The following is a 23,301-nucleotide window of genomic DNA, read 5'->3' on the forward strand; positions in this document are numbered from 1 at the left end:
TGTTCTCTATTTTCTGCATAATTTTAATTTGCATGCATATACAATTCACAGTAATCTACAGATCCATAGATGTAAAGAGAAATAAAACCCTAATATTGTAGATTTCAGATTTTTTTAAATATAGTTTTATCAAATTTGTTGTGACAAATTGTCCAATGAAATATCCATGGCAGTTTACGGATCAAGTTTAGATAAGAAAAATTAATAATCAATTTCCAAATGCTGATTAAATATAGATTACACAAAATACAATCCAAAAAATAAGTATTACATCACAATTTGATTGCATGTTGTTGGTCAAAGGTTGTCAACAACACTTAACCAGAGAATTAATAAGGCCACTATTGAAACGGAATCCATTCTGTAATATACTCTCATGATCATTAAAAACTAGGCAGTCAAATAAAGTGTGCAGGATCATTTTAAAAATGAGATACTTTCAAATAGTAAAGAAACATACAAAATAAATATTGTGTTACCACTTGCAAATTGAGCAAGAATGGCTAGCAACCTAACACAATTTACGATTTGGTAATGCTATTCAAAACCCACTTGAATCAACTAAAGAAGAATACGATTCATTTTCATCAGATTTTCCGGTATTATGTTGTGAACCCTTTTGATCTGACTTGCGTGATGCCAATTGTAGTACAGGGGGAGCTTTCAGATGGAAAATACCAAAAAGTTTATCCATCTGGATTTTAGCCTCTTCTATGGGGCCATCCCAGCAAGTCTCACCGATCAATTCAATTACTTCATTCAATGTATTATCACCCAGAAATTGCTCCCCATTTTGAAGAAGGAAAAGATACACTTGATCAGCACATGCCTTCCTTACCTGAAAGGAGGGTTCTGTAGGTATTAGCCTTAATATCCATGCCATCAAATATTTCACCGGGTCAAGACATAAATTATGGATGGCAACCAAGAAGCATAGAAAATGAATGAATTATGCATTTAATCTTTTCACTTGAGTAATATCATGCTATGAACCATTTCAATTAATAACATCAAGGCCTTTAAGATAGCATCATATAATATACTTGGCATGTATACATTTCAATTCATCAGTAAGAGATCTGCACGTACCTTAGGGTAAGGATGGCCCAGGAAAGAGAAAAATTGAGAAAGTGCTTGGCTGCGGGTGGGCTCTTGCATTGAAGACACATATGCAAGAACATCAATTCCTGTCAAAAGCTTTGTAACATCTTTTGACCCTTTTAGCTCAATTCTAAGAGACTCTAGAATTCCCAGACCAAAGCTTTGTTCACACTCCTGCCTCATCATTATATTATACCAAGTATCAATACCGAAACCCAAGAGGTATTAACATCTGTGATATAAATATAAACAACATGAACAAGAAAAAGGCATACAGGATACTCAAAGTACAAAGTACAGCATCATTGCATTGAAAAGATGCAATTACAAAAGAATCCCAGTTGCAATAAAAGGTAAAGTCCCATAGATAGTGCTGAAACAGCTAGTGCTGTAAAAATGAAAATGTTCTGCCCCACCTGCTCCTAATATTAGTTTCTGAGCACAAATTTTATTACAGAGTACTTTTTACAATATGGTCTTGTTTTCCAGCTCAAAATTAATAATATTTACGATCAACAGACCTACACAAGACTCTCGCAAGCTCACTGACAAGCTACAAAATACATCAAAGCTCCTCCACACAGGGAAAATCTAATTTGGATAATCTGCACAAAGCACTAGATAGCTCAGAGACTTTGCAGGGGAACTGTTCCTAGCATTGTCTTGTTCTACTTATGTCTATTATCTAAACATTCTCGATTCCATACGCAATTTTTTACTTAAATATTGTATCTTTATGATACAACTTGGAACTTTATTCTTAAACATGTGAATAGGCACAATCTACAAAAGGGAGAAAAAGCGCAAGTTCATAGGATGAAATATGGTATGAATTCATCTAACATTATTAATCAAATAAAGAATACCAAAGAACTGTGAAGATGTTCTAAGTTTTATCCTGTGAAACATGATCCTGACTGACATCATTATCCTGACGATGGATCCATTTAATGATCTGAAATGTGGACAAACTCAAGATGACTACTGTGAATTTTCCAAGCATGTTGAATAACCACCCCCACCAAAGAAATCTCAAGACAAAGCATTCCACCAAAATCATGCCCTTGTCACTAGTTTATATCTGTCACATGATCCTTGGGATTTCAATTGTTCACAAACCCAATGTTTATCCATGTTTGAGACATGAACCAATCATTTGCAAGCTTTACTAAATTGTTTTTCTTCAAAACCTGTTGGGAGTTTTATAAATAACCCCATTCCTACTCCTTGATATTGAATTTCCAATCGTCTGGTGTAAAAGATAAGTATTCCTTCCAAAAACCATATTGATGAAGGCTTCAGTTTTACAGCCCAGGTATTTTAGCACAAGTGATCACAGTACTTGCTTTTTAGAGCTGAAACTGTCCTATCCCAGGTGACTGTTATAGTATTTTATTTGATTGAGTGTGGTCGGAATGTTTGTTAAGAGGACAAAATAACCTCAGAAAGGACCCTCCGTTAGCCACAGGTGGTGGTTGCTGCAATGTGGAAAAGCATAAACGGTTTGTAGAATGTCTGCACGTGTTAAAATTTAAGTTAGCTCGTACATGGTTAGAAATTATTTCACTGAAATATGAAAATGATAAAGAATCGGATTCAGTCTGTGTTTTTATCGTATTTTATGGGCAGACAATGGGAATTGAACTCACGCTTGGTGGATTCACAATCCACTGCCTTCGTCCACTTGGCTACATCTACCCCGGAAAAACAAACCAATTGTCTCTATCTACAGTCATTTCTTCCAAGAAGAAAAAACTCTAGTAGCTACTTGTACTAAAACAGAGGTAAGTGTGACCCCTCTATACAACAGAATAAATATATTATCACGAGCAGGAACATATTTTAATTGTGATATCACCCACAATCGCCTGAATCTTGAGACACTTTTTGAACTGATTGTATACTTTATTGAGACAGGTAAATTGAAATCCCCTTACTGAAGGCCACACATGATAATTTCCCTTCATATGCCTTGAAAAAGAACACTCAAATGCTTTTGGACAAAAATATCTAAATTGGAGAATGTAGGCACTACAAGGGGCACAAATTAAGGAATCATGGGTGCAAAAGACGAATTTCAAATGTGTGCGAGCACAGAAAATAGAAGATTGTATTCAAAATAAAGTCATCTAGTGACTGAGAGTGCATCGCTTATATGGTGACAGTGTTGGTTTTACCAGGTTGTTCGGAGTTGTTCTCCTTCAGCTGTAGCAGATCCAATTCAGCTCTGGCAAGATGAGCAGCATTTGGTTGGCTGGTGTCATTTGGCATTCAGCTGAAGCAACTTGAGGAGCAGAACTTGCTTCTTGTTGAGAGACAGTACACTTGTGAAGGAGGCTGCATTCATAAAGGACGGCACATCACTTTGAAAGGCACATCTCCTTGGACGTGGCACATGTGGGAGTTACATTTGCTATGTAGGGTGTGTTACCCACCAAAAGTGGGTGACTCCATAGGAGAAATTTTCCTCACATCATCTCTTCTAGCCGTCCAGCCAGCAGCCCCTAACAGCCACTGCTAGCCAATGATGATGTGCCATTAATATCTCTGCCACCTGCATCAGTCATACGTTTCCTCGCTCATTTGGCAAGAGCACATGTTGGAAGGTGGGCTTCCAATAAAAAGGTACTTTAATCATTTTGCAATCACGTGCTTATGCTTGTTTGTATTTGGGAATTTAACATGGATTATGGGGGGACCTGGAAGAAAGAGGGGTTTTGACTGTGATCTTGTTCCTTCACCTTAAATGGGGGGTTAAATTTATCCTAGCCCAATGGGACATCCCCTAATGGCCTAACGGGTATAGGAGGGGCACTATTTGAGAAACCTCGATTGATATAGCGTAGTCCCATCTCTCCCTATTCCATACTTGCCACTTTTCATCTTACATTATAAACCCTATATTCCACCTCCCTTCTTCATTTTCAACTGACCATTGGTTCTCTGGGATTTGGCATCATACATCCTCATACCTAGGTAGGTGTTAGCTTTTGTAATATCAGAGGTGTTCTAGTCACAAAACTTGATGGAGGGGCTAGAATACATGAGATCTCCATAACCTATAAATCGTTTATGGAATTCCAAGTAGAGATGGCTTGATTAGATTATTAACCTATTTTTTAATGTTTCCCACGTCTAAACTTAGGAAAACTAGTTAATTAATCATAATTAATTAATTCAGGGTGAGAATTCTCTAGAAACTGACATGGATCGACGAAAAATTAATTTGGGCCCTTAATTAAGATCTAATCTTGGTCGTTGGTGCTCCAACAAAGGATTATAATAAGAAGTCAATGGGCATTTGGACAAAACACTTGAGTAGTTTGATTTCCTTGGCAGATATATTTCCAGGGAGCAATAACAGTTGCTGGAGAACCAGATATCGAAGAAGAGACAGTGAGTGGTAGGGGCAATCATCTGGAGGAAGTTTTCCAAATTCGGAGAGGCAACAACAAGTGACAGGAGCGATTCATACAAAAGCAGCGCAGGGACTATTGAAGAATGTAACTAGTATCAGTCTTCATAATTGCATTTGAGTCATATTGAAATATATCTGTCAAAAGAAGAAAAATAAATTTTATTATTAAAGAAATTGACTTATTAAAGCATGGGTTTCATTCTTGGGTAAATTGTTTTTAGGTCAAAGCCTCCATCGAAGGCTTCTAGGGTTTATGTCAAGTGTCCTTGTCCATGTCATATGGTAAAGAACCCTTCTTGGGATTTATTTTTCAAAGAAGAAATTTATTTTATTGTGTTTTAGGTCTTCTAAGCCTCCCCCACCAAGTCAGCCTCAAGGAAGGACAAGTCAACCTCAAACAGGGGAATTCGACCTCACAAGAAGCCTATATATTGGAGCAACTCGAGCTCATTTGAAATACTCACTCAATAAGTTCGATTTGCAGTTTCTGGGCTAAGAAAAAGTGCGAATTTCAAGGGAGGAAGAAGAAAAGTCTAATAAAGAAGGAGGCCAACATCTTGCTAACGAAGATGAAATTTCTCTCTTATCTCACACGTGCAAAGTTTTGGATTGCTGCTGGGGATCGAAATTCTGCAATTGCTGGGGAGGCCGAAATTCAGAAGTTGCTGGTGAAGCTGGGCCAAAATTTTTGGGTTGATGTTGGGCTATAGCTGCTGGACAAGAAGAGACTATTGAAGGTTGTTGTATCTCATTGGAAGGCTGACTTGGTGGAGGAGGAAGGTTTGTAGGTCTAAGGTCTTGGTCTATCTCATTTTGAATTACTGAAGGAAGAGTTCTTGACTGGGTTTTCCCCTACATAGGGGTTTTAGCCCAAGCTGAGCACCTACATCTAGTGTCGATGGTCTTCATATTTTTTCTTTGATGATTGCTTGATGAAAAGAAGATAAAAAAGCTAATAAGAACATAATAATATCACAAGTAATTATCAACATCATAAAATCTTTCTGCCTTTCCGACTTTCTAACATGGTTTCAGAGCTAAGGTGAAGAAGGAAGAGAAAGGTAGCCTAAAGACATAGTGAAAGGAGAATAAAGAGTTTCAAGGTCAAGTCACAAGGAGTAGAAGATATCAAAATGACAAATTAAATGAAGGGAGAGAACAAGCTAGAAGGAACCTCTAACTACAGGGCCAGGAAAAAGAGGATAGATCTTATTCTCGAAAAGAACAAAGTTTTGAATCTTGTTCAAGGAAAAATCAAGAAGCCTACAAATGAATCAAGTGAAGCAGAGAAAGCAAAGTTCAAAGAAACAAAAATATTGGCTATGAACCTAATAGTGGATGGAGTTAAGGACAACCTAATCCCATACATTTCCGACATAGATTCCGCTCAAGAAATGTATGAGGCTCTTTCCAACCTATTCACAACATTGGTCAAATAGCAAGTCTCAAGAATGAATTAGGGACTATTAAGATGACAAAAGATGACATTGTGTCATCCTACTTTATAAGGATATTTAGAATTAGAGATGAACTCCAAGAAATAGATGAAGTTGTCCTAGAAAGGGAGCTAGTAATTACTGCTCTTCTAGGACTAATAGGACCTTGGAGTGCCTTTGCATCAGGACTTAACAGTCGGAAGGATAGACCAAAATTTGAGCAAATGTGGAATGTATGCAGTCAAGAAGAAGCTCGAGTATCGTTAGTAAACCACAAGGAGGATGAAGACAAAACATCTCTAATGCCTATTCTGCTCATCACAAGAAGGGAACCTTCAAGAAGTTCAAAGGACAAAAGAAGAAGGTTGACCTATACAAGATCAAATCTTACAATTGACACAAGATGGGTCACTACAAAAAATCAATGTCTGGAGAATCCAAGGAATAGGAAAAGAGACAGATATCAAGCAAATATTATTGATGAAGCACCACCAAAGAAGAATAAAACCGAGGAATCAGAGATCAAGGACTTATACTACTAAGTCCTATCCTACATATCCTTCTTACTCTTGTATTGTTTTCCTTTATGTTTTGATTTCTAGAATTTGTAGGTCTAACATGTCGTGTTAAGAACATTTTTGAATTATTTTGATAAGCTATAGGTATCCCTCAAGATTGGATTAAGAGGGATCCTTCACCAATTTACTAAAGGCTTGTTGAATGCAAAAGGGTTATGGAGGAGACTTCAAAGGATAGACTTAAAGCATGGAAGAAGCTTTGTGGCTAAGGAAGCCCTAAAAGAATTGATGTCCTACAAGGTTCGTTAAGAAACAAGTCAAAGGTATGTCTTAGACTATAAGCTTTGTTATAAAGTTCTCTTCATATAAAAGGTATGATCATTCTTCTTTTTGAAATTTGCTTTACATTACTGACATCGTTATGTCTAGGGCTTTGAATCACAAAGATTCTTGTTAGGGTGATTGATCCTTAGATTGAATTTACCCTCATCATATTATTTAATCATTCTTGTGTAACCCTAACTCTTAGAGTTCATTATAAAACCCTAACCTCTTGTTGCTAAGGGTATGTCAATATTATGAAACCTTAGTCTACTTAGGGTTGTCGATGAAATCTAGAATTCCTATTCTTTTGATGTTTTGGTATTGTTATGATAGAAACCCTAGCCCTTTAGGGTTTGTCGTTAATATCATGTCTTGGAACCCTAGATCTTTAGGGTTTATGAACTAAACCTGTGTAATATCTATAGTAAGATCCTAGGAATGAACTCCTAAGTGTATATTCGATTGAAACCCTAACCAAGAGAAAATTGTTGTATATCTATCTTTGATGTATTAATATTTGTGTCTTGGGTTTACCTAGTACGTATGAATATTGATATGAAATTCTAGTATGTGATGATGAAATCCTAGATATGTATATGCAAGTATGCTGACCTAATTGTTAATGTTCATGTTTTAGTTTGTGAATCCTAGGGTTTGTAAAGCTCTAGTAAAGATTTGTTGATTTGGGGTAGCATCGGATGTGCTCTAGCCATGAAAATTGGTGGAGAGGCTAAAGCACATGAGATCTCCAAGACCTAAAAATGGTTTGGGTAGATTCTAACCAGTTTGGGAGATATTAAAATAGTTAATATTTTTAATGGAGTTCCTAAGTCTAAACTTAGGAAAAATAAAATATTAATGGGTATTAATATAAAACTGGGTTGAAGGTTCCAAAGTCATGGATCAAGACAAATCTAATCTTAGCCGTTGATTAGAGATTTAGTCTCGGTCGTTGAAGGACCAAGAGGAAAAGTATAAGAAGAGGCTAGAGGGTTAGTTGGAGAACACACTGAGGAGACCAATGAGTTCGATTTCTGGTGCAGGGTTAGCTGAGAAATTCGATCTAGTGGTCTGGGGAGTAGCTCGAGGCAGTTGGTATAGATCAGAGAGTCGGGATTAGCACTAGAAGACCAACACAGAGGTTGGAGAGGCAGCAGACTACGCAGTCACTAGAAGGCCTGCATGGGTGACACAGAGAGGCCTAGTGCTGACGCAGAGAGGTAGGAGCTAACGCAGTAGGTCTGAGAACTGCATATAGGCCAATAAGTCTGACGCTAAGGTTGGGAGAAGTGCTGGAGAATTTGTTCTCTGTTGGGTAAGCCAGTTTGGCACCCAGTTGTACTGAAGAATTGCTGAATAATAAAATCCTCCTATGCTGCACTGGTTTTCCCGCATTGGGTTTTTCCGGGGACATTTGTCCAAAATATCTGTGTTGATGTGTTGATTCTTGTGCATGTGTTTGTTTCTGTATTATGGTGTGATATCTGCAGCATAATTTATTTTAATGTTTACTTAAGGGTTTTTCGTAAATAACTTATTGGCAAATAAGTAGGTAAAATAAATTAGTTGTTGCAGTGATAGAACTTTCACATGGTATCAGAGCAAGTAATCAGAGACAGGAAGGGAAAATCAATTATGGGTCAAGACCATGACGAAGACGCATCTACATCAAGAGACTCACACAGATTTTCAAAAAATTGCACAAGAGACAATGACTTCGATTTCTCTATGTTGACTTCTAGGCTGGAAGAAGAAGTGGCTTGTCTGACTAGCTCTGCATCATCAAAAGTATGGTATATAGACAATGGAGCCTCTTGGCATATGACGAGAATCTGGGAATGTTTCTCAAATTATCGGGAGGAGAGGATGAACTTTCAGATCACCATGGGGAACAAGGCAAAGTGTACTCCAATAGGGAGGGGTACCATAGTTTTTCAAACAGAAACATGAGAGTGGTTCCATGCTACCAATGTGTTGCATGTACCAGGATTGGGGATGAATTTACTTTCCGTGTCGCAACTTCAAGGCGAAGGCTATGACATTTTCTTCATCAAGGAGAATGTATACGTCAAACACCCACGCTGGAAAAAGAAAGTGCAAATCAGGATCAAAAGTAACAGGTTGTATAGAGTACAACTAGAATCACCAATGGCACTAATAGGCAGTCATGGAGACAAGGATTTGAACGAACTATGGCACAGAAGAATGGGACATTTGCACCATGGGGCTCTGAGAATTCTCAGCGACACTGTAACAGGAGTTCCTGAGCTTAGTATGGAACAATATGATGTATGCAGAGGATGTGCTCTGGGAAAGTATGCTAAAGCAACATTTCCTAGAAGTAAGAACAGGGCTAAGAGTGTACTAGGATTGATACACTCAGATATTTGCGGACCTATGTCCACTAAATCTCTTAGTGGTGCCAAGTACTTCCTTACCTTCATTGATGACCACTCAAGGAAAACTTGGATTTATTTTCTGAAAACCAAGGACAAAGTTTTTTGTCGATTCAAAGAATTCAAGGCTCTGTTGGAGAATCTGACTAGGAAGAAAATAAAAGTTTTGCACTCAGATAATGGTGGAGAGTATGTCGATAAGGACTTCACTAATTTTTGCGCTAAGGAGGGCATCAGAAGAGACAGGACAACTCCTTACAATCCGAAGCAGAATGGACTAGCAAAAAGGAAGAACAGGACTATTGTAGAAGCAGCTAGGGCCATGATGTATGATCAGGATATGCCAAAATTCCTGTGGGCAGAAGCATGCAGCACAACAGTCTATGTTCAAAACAAGACTCCTCATTGGGCGTTGGGCAAGATTACTCCAGAGAAAGTTTTCACAGGGAAGACACCTGAAGTCAGTCATTTCAGGATATTTGGGAGCTTAGCATATTCCCACGTACCCGAGGAAAAGAGGAAAAAACTAGATCAAACTGCGGAAAAAGGATATCTAGTGGGTTATAGCGAGAAGTTAGAACGCTAAGGCATACAAAATCTATCTTCCAAGGAGCAGGAAGGTAGTGGTTTGACGAGATGTGAAGTTCATGGAGGATAGGGCTTTCAGAAAATCTCGAGAAATGCCTTCCGAGGAGCAGTCAAAAGAGGAGCAGTTGGTCAAACCTCTTCAACCAACGAAAGTAAAGAATTCTTCCTCGGATCAGGAAGAATCTCAGGATGAGGAGGAGCTAACAGAAGCACCTGCTGGCAGAGGAAGAACGAGCAGGGAACTTCATCAGATTCTGCGAGATGCAGAGGACTTCATCGGTGCGCCAAGGAACAATAAGAGGGAGCGAAAACAGCTAGATAGATATCAGGCATTAGTAGCTCAGGATGGGGAGCTTGCCAGTTTTCAGGAGGCAGCTCAACATCAGGTTTGGCTGGATGCGATGGTAGAGGAGTAAGCCTCCATAATGGTGAACAATGTCTGGGAGGTAGTGCCAAGGCCTCAAGACAGATCAGTGGTAGGTTCGAGATGGATCTACAAGATTAAATATGCTGCAGACGGTAGTGTTGAGAAATACAAAGCCAGGTTTGTGGCTAAGGGGTATGCTTAGAAGGAAGGAATTGACTACGAAGAGACCTTCGCCCCGGTAGCTAGGTATACATCTATTAGAACTGTGATATCTCTTGCAGCACAAATGGGGTGGGAGATTCATCAGATGGATGTCAAAACGACATTTCTGAACGGGGTGATAGAAGAAGAGGTATACATTGAACAACCAGAGGGCTTTGAGGCACATGAGAAGAAGTCTCATGTATGCAGATTGAAGAAAGCCTTGTATGGGCTGAAACAGGGACCTAGAGCATGGTATGGTCGAAACGATGGCTACCCGTAGAAGATGGGATTTGTCAAGACTGATGCAGATCCCAATCTCTACTATCTGGTTGTAGAGAATGAGCCTCTAATCTTAGTATTGTATGTGGATGATCTCTTTCTGACAAGATCATCCAAGCTCATCGGGGACTGCAAGAAGAATCTAGCCACGGAATTCGATATGAAGGATTTGGGACACATGGATTATTTCCTAGGGTTGAAATTTTGGCACCAAAAGGGGCAGATCTTCCTTGGGAAAGGGAGATATGCTAAAGAAATCCTGAAGAGATTCAGGATGGAGAACTGTAGACCCATGGCTACTCCAATGATCACCAACTGGAAGAAGATTGATGCATCAGAAGACAAGGATGTTGATCCCACCTTAGACAAACAGCTCATCGGGTCCCTGATGTATCTGGTCAATACCAGGCCTGACATTTGTTATGCTGTCAACACCCTCAGTCAGTTCATGGTGGAACTAAAGAGGGCGCATTGGGTAGCAGCCAAACATGTTCTCAGATATATACAGGCAACAATCAATTATAGACTCTTGTCCACTAGGAGTAAGGATATCAGATTGAGTGGATTTACTAATGTAGATCGGGCGGGAAGTTCAGTGGATCGGAAAAGTACCTCTGGGTACTCCTTCAACATTGGATCAAGAATGACCTCCTGGTGCAATAGGAAACAGAAATCCATGGCTCTGAGCTCAGTAGAGGTAGAATATATGGTCGCAAGCACAGCTTCGTGCGAGGCCATATGGCTTAGAAAACTGCTTGTGAACCTATTCAGAAGAAAGATGGAGGCAACCAGGATCATGTGTGATAATCAGAGTTGCATCAAGCTCTCTGAGAATCCAGTGTTTCACGAATGGTCAAAGCATATTGATATCCAGTGTCATTTTGTCAGAGACTGTGTCCAACAAGGAGATGTACAATTGAGCTACACTCCTACAGGGGAACAGGTGACAGACATCCTTTCCAAGGCCCTTGGAAGACCCAAGTTTGATTAATTTAGGGAGAAGATGGGGATGATAAAGAATCCATTTCAGTAGTAGAAACAGGTATGATGTTGCAGTTCAATAGCAGTCAGTAGTAACACAATGCAACATGATGAGAAGGAGTTTGTAGTGCAGATGCAGTGTTGGGAAGAAGGACCAACATCGGCACAGATGCAGACGGAGTTGCAGTGCAGATGTAGTGTTGGGAAGACGGACCAACAACAACACGGATGCAGAGGAAGCTGCAGTACAGATGTAGCAGTGGCAGTGATAGAGGCATGGGTAGCGGTACAGGATGTAGCAGTGTAGAGGATGTTGGGTAGGGAGGCTTAGTATCAACACAGGTACTGATGTCGTATGATCAGAGTAATGTTCAGTGTGGAGTATTACTAGAGCATAGTCCTCGCTAAGAGGGAGTGTTGATTTGGGGTAGCATCGGATGTGCTCTATCCATGAAAATTGGTGGAGAGGCTAAAGCACATAAGATCTCCAAGACCCAGAAATGGTTTGGGCAGCAGTTTGGGAGATATTAAAATAATTAATATTTTTAATGGAGTTCCTAAGTCTAAACTTATTTAATAAAATACAATTCGGCTGGAATTTCACCAAACAGTTTTTGGGTTCTTTAGAACTCACGTGCCTTAGACTCTCCACCAATTTTCATGGCTACAACACATACGATGCTACCAAAAACTCACAGTTCACAAACTTGGGAATGAATAGTTTTGCTTGGATCCCAAATAATTTTGTGGTGGATTAAATCTTCGCTAAGGCACATACGATGCTACCAAAAACTAACAGTTCACAAACTTGGGAACAAATAGTTTTGCTTGGATCTCAAATAATTTTGTGGTGGACTAAATCTTCGCTAAGGCTATAGTGTGCAGTGGGGTTTCTAAAGTGGTTTTAGCCATTCATCAAAGAAAAAGCCATAAAAATATTTTCTCCAAATTTTAAAACCCATGTATACTTTTAGATCTTGTAAATAATTTGGTAAATTATTTTTGCTAACTTGGGTTTTGGGGTTTTAAGAATTTTTGTCTATATTTTGGGTTTGGGTGTTTTATTTTCATTTTTGCAGGTTGGAATCTAAAGACCAAGTGGAGGAAGAGCTAGATTTAGGCCCTCGAGGGTAATATCTGTGAAAATTCGAAAATCCCCAAATCACTACTGCAGCAAACTAATATTACTTCTCCTACTTGTTAATCCCTGCAAGTTATTTACTATGTTGTACCGTAAATATCAAAGTAAATACAACTGCAGCCTTCACAACTTTAAATAATATGCAAAAACAAGAATCTAAACAAGAAAGAAATAACACACACAAATGACACCGTTTATTTTTGGACAAATGTCCCCGGAAAAACCCAATGTGGGAAAATGCAACAGTTGAGGGTTTGTATTATTAAGCAGTAGTTTCTGAATACAATCTTTGGATGCCTTACTGGCTATCCAATACAGAGAATCTAACTGACAGAGAGATGAGTGAGATATACCTCACACTATCACTGGCGATCCAGTACTGATCCAGCCACTAAATCGCTAGCCGCTTGCTGCCTTTGCGCAATCAATGCAATGCTCTGCGTCACAGCTTCTGGGAACTGCGTCGCTTCTTCAGGCTGATCGATTTACCTCTGGAACTTCGACTTTCTACCCTTCCAGCCTCACACCCCAACTTCTGGCTTTGGAACTCGATTCTCTAGAAAATTTTGGATTTCCTCTCAGGCTTTGCGTTGCCTCCGCGTGACCCTATGTTGCCCAGCGTGGCTCTGCATTACCTTTTCTGGATCTCTCTCTACCTCCTTCGCAATGTATCCCCGGATAAGGAAATCTTCCTTTGGAAACTATCCCTGCCCCTCACTGCAAGAAATCACCTCGATCACTTCTCCGACAACTGTTGCACTGCTCTCTTGAGAAAATCGATCTCTAATCTCTCACCCAATGTGTCTTCCAAATGCCCATCAAGCCTCTTCTTATAAACTTCTCGTTGAGTAACCAACGGCACAGATTAGATTCTAATCAATGGCTCAGATAATTTTAGCTTGATCCTCGTCTTCTTCTAGAAGTTTCACCCCCTGTTTAATTAATACCCTTTAATTCTTTTAATTTCCTAAGTTTAGACTCAGGCATCCATTAAAAATAATTAGTTATTTTAATAAAACCTTCTCTGGGTGGAATTTCCCAAAATGATTTTTGGATATTCTGGAATACATGTATCCTAGCCTCCCTGCAAATTTTCAGGCTTAGAGCGCATCCGATGCTACTAGAAATCAAACACTCCCTCTTAGCGAGGAATGTGCTCTAGTAATGCAACATGCCGAAGCATCACCCTTCTCTATAACATCTCCCTCTGCGTTGATGTCTGACATCACTGCCCACCAACTACTGCGCAAATGTTTCATCTGTGCTGCTGCTAGCCCTGCCACTACCAACACTGCTTCTGCATTGCAACCCTCTCCTACTACTGATGTTGCTACAACAACAACGGAAAAGCATCCAAAATACTAAACCATGGTGGTTTAGCATGATGCATCTGTTGTTGGAGTTTTGACTGCTGCTAGTCTCTGAGCTGTCACTGAAGCCACTGCGCTACTACTGACTCTACTCTGTGCCAAATGCACTGCCGCCAACACTAGCTTTGCGCTGCTCAGATTCTAGCATTCCTAGCCCCTGCAACTATCACTCTCACATTCCTCTACAACAATTGACCCTGGTCCATCCTGCTACTTCTAATATGGGCTCCTATAGCAAGGTATTGATCCACAAGGTGGATCCCTCAAGGATCTTGCCCATCTGCAAATCTTTCGAACTACAGTACTAGATCACCCCACCTCTCCCCTGAGGTATCTAGGCAATCATGGCAAACTCCTCCTCGATCTTTGCTGTTGCAGCCTACGAATCATGTTTCTCGTCCTTGTCCATCTTCTTGAGTGGACACTGTGTAGCGTAGTGACCAAATTCACCACACCAGAAACATTTGATCTTTGAGACATCTTTCTTCCCCTTCTGCTGCTCCTGCTACCCCTTTGATGCAAGGGTTGCATTCTCTTCCTCCTCCTTGGGCTTCGTCCCACTATTGTTGTTGCCATTAAGTTTTCACTTGACTAAGTCTCGCTTCATCTCTTCCTGCTGAAGAGCGGCCCACATTCCCCCCAATCCGACAATCTCTCTCTGCCCAGGCTACTCTGGACAAATACTTGCCATTCTTCTGAGACTGAATTCAAGGCCAACCTCACCATTTTTGTAGACTGAGGTGTTCATACTACAGCAACCAACTGATCTTGAACTTCCTGAAGCTTTGATAGGAACGGATCAATGTGTTCCAGTTTCGCTATCCTAGCTGATCTCAGCTTCTCCTCCAAGTACATCTTTCGTTGCTCGAAAGATCCTTGATATATCGTAACCAAGGCATCCCACATCTCTTTGGCCATCCCTTTGCCAGAAATGTGACATAGAACGTGATCCCTTACTCCATCGAGGATCAATTGTTTGGACTTCGCCATCTCAGCCTTGTACTTCTTCAGTGGATCTGCATCACCGAGTACAACGACCACACTATCAACATGCTTCTTGAGATCATGCTCATCCAGAAGGCATGAGATCCTAGCCTTCCAAATCACATAGTTGGGTGCTCCATCCAACCGATCTTGATCTCTCAACTCATTCACTGCCATCTCTGCCAAAAAAAAATTGAACTACCTCCACTCTCCTCTGCGTTGCCACTGGGCTAGCCTACGCACTCCCTGCTGGAGTTAGTAGATCTGCTCCTCTCTAATGTTGCTCAGTGAATGACAAATCGAATTCCTTGGCTAGGAATTCTCTGAGGAGAAAATTCCCTCAAGTAGTGTTACCTTTCCTCTTTTGACCTTTTTTTGCCTCAGCAACTGCTGCAGAAAACTACACCTCACCAGAAAACAGCTCTGCGCTAAAGCTTCTGCTGCATTGCTCCCTCTATTGCTGACAAATCTCGATCTGGAAATCTTACCTCTCTGTCAACACACTCAGAGAGAGATCTCCCTTGAGAATATTTCTGTCCTGGCCTAGACTGGTCACTGCGCAATCCCTCTGGGGATTCGATCTGCTGCCTATGCAGCGCTTTGATCTCCTCTCTTCTCTTCAGCGTTGGGCTCTTCCAATTTTCTCCCTTGCTTCACCTGTGCTCTGATACCATGTGAAAATTCGAGAATCCCCAAATCGCTACCACAACAAACTGATATTACTTCTCCTACTCGTTAATCCATGCAAGTTATTTACTGTGTTCTACTGTAAATATCGAAGAAAATACAACTGTAGCCTTCACAACTTTAAATAATATGCAGAAACAAGAATCTGAACAAGAAAGAAATAACACACACAAATGACAACATTGTTTTTGGACGAATGTCCCCAGAAAAATCCAATGTGGGAAAACCAGTGCAGCGGCTGAGGGTTTGTATTATTAAGCAATAGTTTTTGAATACAATCTTTGGATGCCTTACTAGCTATCCAATACAAAGAATTTGACTAACAGAGAGATGTGTGAGATATACCTCACACTATCACTGGTGATCCAGTACTAATCCAGCTACTGAATGGCAAGCCCCTAGCTGCCTCTAAGCAGTTTTTGTGCAATCACTGCGCTACTCTGCGTCACAGCTTCGGGGAACTGCGTCACTTCTTCAGGCTGATCGATTTGGCTTTGGAACTTCAACTTTCTACCCTTCCAGTTTCAAACCCCGGCTTCTGGTTCTGGAATTCGATTCTCCAACAAATTTTGGATCTCCTCTCAAGCTTTGTGCTGCCTCAACGTGGCTCTATGCTGCCCAACGTGACTTTGCGCTGCCTCTTCTGGATCTCTCTCTGTCTCCTGTATAATGTATCCTCGGATAAGGAAATCTTCCTCCAGAAACTATCCCTACCCCTCACTACAAGAAATCACCTCGATCACTTCTCTGGCAACTGTTGCGCTGCTCTCCTCAGAAAATCAATCTCTGATCTCTAACCCGATGTGTCTTCCAAATGCCCATCAAGCCTTTTCTTATAATCTTCTTGTTGAGTAACCAACGGCCCAAATTAGATTCTAATCAATGGCTCACAGATCATTTTGGCTTGATCCTCGTCTTCTTCTAGAAGTCTTTGTTGAAGAAAGTGTAACTAGGTTCAGTCTTCATAACTTGTAATTATGATTTTATGAAAAGAAGAAACAAATGTATTTATTGTATTCCTTGCATTGTGGGTTTCATGAGCAATAAGTGTTTTTCATAGGTCAAAGACTTCTTCTTGATGTATTTAGGGATTTGTCATCTTGTCATAAATGTATAATTCAGTCTATGAAGTGTTGTTACACTTGTAAGAGTCCTCCAGAATAGACAAGCACAGTCATCCTAACGGCATCAATATATATATATGCTCAATCTTCATGTCGGCTTCAATAAATGGAGACACAACCTTTGGAGAATGACATAAATATATATATATGACATGTTGGCTCAGCATAAAAGGACACGTCAATTCATAAAGATAGGCCAGCTTAAATGTATGACCCAACAACTATAAATAGGTGCTTGTACCCTCGCATTTCCACAGTAGGCAGAGTCGACATATCTCTGAAAATTCAAATGGGTATAGGAGAGAAAAATGCGGATTATCCACAGAAACCTTCTCAGCATAATCTTTGAGATTCTAGATAATCAAGACAACAAGAAGTTCAGTTATTATAGTGATCACAGTGCGGATTAGTTTGGGGTGAGATTACAGTGATATCCTCCTCACTATCTCAAGCATATACTCACTAAAATGCAAATGGACAGTGGTGCAGTTTGGATAAGGTCTCGGTAAGATAACGCTGAGTGATAATCGGTGCTATATCTCGATGATAGCAGGTGTTGTAGTGATATGATGCTACATGATGCTGCTAGATGTTTGCTAAAATGAGGCCAAAGTTCAGGAATATATCACAATGTTTGAAGGTTGTAGTGATCATGTTTTGGTGCCATGAAGAAATCAAAGAATTAAGGAAGAAGGATGATTGTGTCTTGGCCTAGGAATGACAATATAGGTCAAGGGTCTTGGTTTTGGTCTTCGTCAATTGGAATCTCTATAAGAAGAATTTGTGCAGGTTTTCCTCTCAAAGAGTGAAAGGTTTTAGCCCTCGCAGAAAGCCAACATCTTGTGTTCTTGTCTCTTTTGTTTTGGTATCTATTGATGAATTACGCTCTAATAATAACAAGATAAGATTGTGCTAACAAGAAAAGTTAAAATACCTCACAAATAGTTATCATGGCGAGAAGAATCTCATTAACTTGATTCGCCCTAGATTCTTCAATATGGTATCAAAGCTAAGATGATGAAGTCAAAGGAAGGGTAGCAAAAACAGGCATTCAAGGATCAGTTTTCAAGAAAGGGCATCAAGGTAAGTTGACGACCTACATCAAAGATTGAAGGATTAGTCCACAATAGCAGTATACAGCAGCAATGTTGATTTTTGGGTAGCAACGGATGTGTTCTAACTCCAAAATTTTGTGGAGGGGCTAGAACACATGAGATCTCCAAGACCCAAATATTGTTTGCTGAAATTCCACCTGGATTGTATTTTGTTAAAATAATTAATATTTTTAATGGGGTTCCTAAGTCTAAACTTAGGAAAATTAAAATATTAATGAGTATTAATGAAAATATGGGCGAGAAGCTTCTAAGAGACGAGGATCAAATTCCTTTAAATAGAGACTTAATCTCGGCCATTGATTTCTCACCAAGAAAAGTATAAATGGAGGCTTGGGGACAGTTGGAGAAGACACACAAAGAGATTGATGAAATCGATTTTCTGAGGTGAGAAGTTCTCAAGGGAAAATTGATTGGGGAGATCTTTCAGCTGAGGGGCAGTGATAGTTCGGGAATACATACAGAGAAGCAGAGAGAGTCTTATGGAGGCAGCGTAATAACTAGGAGAGTTGACGTTGGGCCAGTCTGGGCCACGCAACCTTAACGCAAAGCCAAGAGGGTTAGCACAGAGGAAGAACTGCCTTCTACACAGAAAGACGAGGAGCTGCCGAAATAGTCGGGAAAGCTGATGTAGTGGGAAATAGTGCTGACGCAGAGCCTCAAAGAGCTCCACGCAGGCCCACGCAGTTACTGCGAAAGGGAAACGAAGTTTTAGCTGGGGCCAGCCAGATTTGTTGCCGAATCAACCGGATTTTGTCGAGTGCAATCAGGTAAAACTCACTCAGGTTCTCCGCCATTGTATTTCTCTGTCGCTGGTTTGTCGAGAGGGCAACCAGCATTTGTTTTCAGAACTTCTGCTTAACAATAGAAAACCCTCAGAGCTGGTGCACTAGTTTTCCCGCATTGGGTTTTTCTAGGGACATTTAGTCCAAAAATAAATGTGTCCTTTGCATGATTGTCTCATTTATTTTTCAGTACTTGATCTGTATAGTGGTGTAGGTTGCAGTGTATTTACATTAATATTGTCTTAATTTTCTAAAAATAACTTGTTAAATGAAGAATACAAGTGGGTGATGTAAATCAGTTTTCTGCAGTAGGATTTCTAGTTTGTTAGATTCAAAAAATTTCACATGGTATAAGAGTGATTGCATATCAAGCAGGACTGAAACCATCAGCGAAAGGACAGAGGAGAATCTATGTTGAAGACAACTATCCCGAGTGACAGCACAGTTTTTAGCAAAGAGAGGAGAGGAGGGGTGACGCAGTCACCAAGGGAGGCTCACGTAGAGCCTGCGTCAACCTGTTTGTGTGACAATGTAGCTGCAAAGGCCAGCGCAGTGATTGTTGGGTCAGCGCAGAGATTGTTGAGTCTCATTTTTTCATTTGTCGGGACCAGAGGTGTAGCGCAGACTTCATTTGGAGTTCTTAGTGGGGTGTTGATTCTCTTGGTACAAAACGGTACCTAGTGGGGCAAAAGTAAAGTAGAGGGAATCAGTTCCTCAAAAGTATTCTTGCCAAGAAATCTTGATCCAGTGTTGAGCAGCAGCACAAGAGATTAGAGGGGTGGTTCGACAGTTGTTGGCAGAAGGATTTCCGTAAAGGAAATCGAATTTCAAAGGGAGCTTGTTCCTTAGAGGATTTCTAGCACCAAAGGAATCCAAATCCGAGTTTTGTTGGGGCATCAGTGAAAGAGGGAGAAGAGAACCTATCTGACACTCATTTGAGCAGAGATGGCAGTTAATGGACTAAGGGATCAAGACAGGTTGGATGGAGCATCCAACTTTGTCATATGGAAGGCTAAGATCCTGGCAGTTTTGGACAAAAATTGCATCAAGGATTATGCATTGAAGATGATTGTTGTTCTGGTTGATGCTGGTCCTCTTAAGAAGCACGAGGAAGCTCAGGCAAAAGCGAAGTGCATGATCTTGGACAGTGTCAAGGATCATGTGATCCCACATATTGCTGAGAAGGACACAGCAAGGGAAATGTGGGAGGCCTTGACCACTTTGTACAAAGGAACTTCTATTCAACAGAAGATGCTGCTTGAGAGCCCGCTGAAACAGTATCAGATGTAGAAGGGAGAAGAAATCGATCCCTTCCTTCTCAGGTTGCAAGGGATCCAAGACCAGCTAATTTTTGTAGGGTCTACACCAAATCCTGAATTCATGGTCAGGACTGCCCTGAATGCAGTCACTGAAGACAGGGAAACCTTTGTCCAAAGCATCTTGGGCAGGGCTTCTCTCCCTAGTTGGGAGGAGATGTAGGTAGCTCTTCGACAGGAAGAAATCATATGGTAGACCAAGGTGGGAAGCAACAGCAAAGGGATCAGAGTCAAGAAGGAGGAGGAGGAGGATGCAGCTCTCGCATCAGTAGGACAGTAAAGGCAACAAAAGAGGAAAAAGAAAGATATATCCAAAGTCAAATGCTTCAAATGTGAAGAACTTGGTCATTTCGCCACTTAGTGCCCTTAGAAGAAGGGCAAGGAAGAGAAGTCTGACTCAAAGGCTGCTCCAGCAAAAGCTGACAAAGAGGACGATGATGAGGGTTGCGCCATGAGTGCTCATGCACCTCTAGAGAAGGGGTGGAGCGATATTGAGCTGTAGTAGGGAGGACTACAGACAGGGGCAGAATCCTTGAGGAGCCCAAACTCTTGGATCACATACGGCTATGGGAGCCCTTAATGACAGTAGCAAAATGACGGGAGTCAGTTGGTGCGAGGGACGATGGAGCAACAGTGGCAGAGCTAGAGTGCCAAAGTCTGGAGCAGCACAGTGGAGTGTTGCAGCAGTGCGGAAGGCACAAAGCAGATACAACAGCAGTGCAGTAGCATCAGAGGGTCAACACAGATTAGCAGCGAAGGTAGTTTCAGCATCTAGGGGCATCCCGACTGACCAGCATGTCAATTTTTGGGTGACTTTTCAATTGTTTACTTCTCAGCAACTGAGTTGCAATGCAATAGTTAGCAGTAGTAGTGCTATGGGCAGCATGATGCGGCATATTGAGAGGGAGTTGTAGTACAAATGTAGCAGTAATAGTGGCAGTGTCATGGGCAGTAGTACAGATTGCAGCAGCGCATTGCATGAAGGGCAGTAGGCCGAGCATCAACAGCGCAGAGGACCGATGCTGTGGATCAGTGTGATACCTTTGTTGGGAAGTATTGCTAGAGCACATTCCTCGCAAAGAGGGAGTGTTGATTTTTGGGTAGCATCGAATGTGCTCTAGTTCTGAAATTTTGTGGAGGGGCTAGAACACATGAGATCTCCAAGACCCAAAAATCGTTTGATGAAATTCCACCCAAATTGTATTTTATGAGAATAATTAATATTTTTAATGGGGTTCCTAAGTCTAAACTTAGGAAAATTAAAATATTAACGGGTATTAATAAAAGTATGGGTGAGAAGCTTCTACGAGACGAGGATCAAGTCTAAATGAATCTTAGTCGTTGATTAGAGACTTAATCTCGGCCGTTGATTTCTCAACAGGAAAAGTATAAATGGAGGCTTGGGGTCAGTTGGAGAAGACACGGAGAGATTGAGGAAATCGATTTTCTGAGGTGAGAAGTTCTCAGGAGGAAATCGATTGGGGAGATCTTGTAGCTAAGGGGCAGTGATACTTCGAGAATATAGACAAAGAGGCAGAGAGAGTCTTGTGGAGGCAACACAGTAGCAAGGAGAGTTGGCGCTAGGCTAGTCTGGGCCCACGCAGCCTTGTTGCAGAGCTAGGAGGGCCAACGTAGACGAAGAACTGCCTTCCACGCAGAAAGTCGAGGATTTGCCAAAAACTGCCGGAACAGCTGAGAAAGCTAACGCAGTGGGTAGTAGTGCTGACGCAGAGAATCAAAGACCTCCACGCAGGCCCACGCAGTTACTGTGAAAGGGAAGCGAAGTTGTAGCCAAGGCCAGCTAGATTTGTTACCGAATCAGCCAGATTTTGTTGGGTGAAGTGAGATAAAACTCACTCAGGTTCTTCACCATTCTATTTCTCTGTCATTGGTTTGTCGAGAGGGCAACCAGCATTTGTATTCAGAACTTTTGCTTAACAATAGAAAACCCTCAGAGCTGCTACACCGTTTTCCCACATTGGGTTTTTCCGGGGAAGTTTAGTCCAAAAATAGGTGTGTCCTTTGCATGATTGTCTCATTTATTTTTCAGTGCTTGATCTGTATAATGGTGTAGGCTACAGTGTATTTACATTAATAATTTCTTCATTTTCTAAAAATAACTTGTTAAATGAAGAATACAAGTCGGTGATGTAAATCAGTTTTCTGCAATAGGATTTCTGCTTTTAGATTCAGAAATTTTCACAAGCAAGAGGTTTTGTTTATATAATCAAGGAAACAGTCTACAAATAACAAGACAATTTAGTCCTACAATAAGACTAATTTGGTTCTCGGATAATTTCACAAGTCAAATACTATCCACAATCTCAGTGCCACAATATGAGGATCTCAACCTCGGATTGAATCCTTTCTATAAAAGGAACAGTCTAGACATCTCACATTCTCAGAGCTTGATGATACATATTCGATGGCATATAGAAGTTTGTATGGACAGGACTCAATAAAGAATGAAGGTGTCCTATGATACAGCCATAAGTAATAGTAATTGATGGGTCTCTACACTATAAGATGATCAACATGGCAAGCTACCTCAATACTCGATGGTTCTGCACAATGTTGCATGCTACAAGGTTCCATAGTCCACTTATGTGATAGCAATGCAGTGCCATCCCATGTATATCAACAGTTTGTTAACCATAAGGATTAGATGTACAAGTCGAAGTAAATTGAAGGCAAGAAGGCAAGCTTCCTATCAGTACAACGAGGATTTCATCCGAAGGAAGCACCAATTCATCTGCTTCAACCACTTTCACATGATCAAGGTGAAGATTTTATCTTCACATGTCAAGTAAATATTTTTCATTAATCAATTTGGTAAAATGACTTCATGATTGCAAGGAGATTTATAGGTTGGATGGGTCATCAAGGTCCTTACATGGAATAAGGAGGATTGTCAAAATCCTCATAGATAAGAGAAGTCAATAAACATATCAAGGAAAAAGGTATCCTTTGAATTCATGGAAAGGAACTCTTAAAGTCCTCGCATCCCTATGTAGCAAGAAAAGAGACATAAAAGAGATATATAAAATGCTAGAAGATATACTCTTTGAAATGAAGTGAAGAAGGTCATATCACTTAGACCTGATTGAAGGTATCAAAGAATGAAGGGATATCTTCATAAGATCTCAATTGGGAGATCTGAGAAAGATGAT

At 40.6% G+C, this 23,301-nt stretch overlaps 1 protein-coding gene across 1 annotated transcript in view; it reads right to left on the minus strand.

Moving 5' to 3' along the window:
* Positions 1-201: 201 nt before the first annotated feature.
* TTN1 (ARM repeat superfamily protein) overlaps positions 202-23,301 on the minus strand; it is a 370,146-nt gene continuing 347,046 nt past the window's right edge. Inside the window, exons 16-17 of the mRNA XM_089403008.1 lie at positions 1,090-1,275; positions 202-838 (exon numbers count right to left, since the gene is read on the minus strand). Of these exons, the coding sequence (XP_089259134.1) occupies positions 542-838; positions 1,090-1,275 (483 nt within the window). The 3' untranslated portion in view covers positions 202-541. The remainder of the gene's footprint in view (positions 839-1,089; positions 1,276-23,301) is intronic.

The sequence above is a fragment of the Pinus tabuliformis genome, chromosome 2_1 (assembly GCF_031772625.1).
Source record: "Pinus tabuliformis cultivar Carrire ecotype Pingquan chromosome 2_1, CPIR1, whole genome shotgun sequence".
NCBI classification, from domain to species: Eukaryota; Viridiplantae; Streptophyta; class Pinopsida; order Pinales; family Pinaceae; genus Pinus; species Pinus tabuliformis.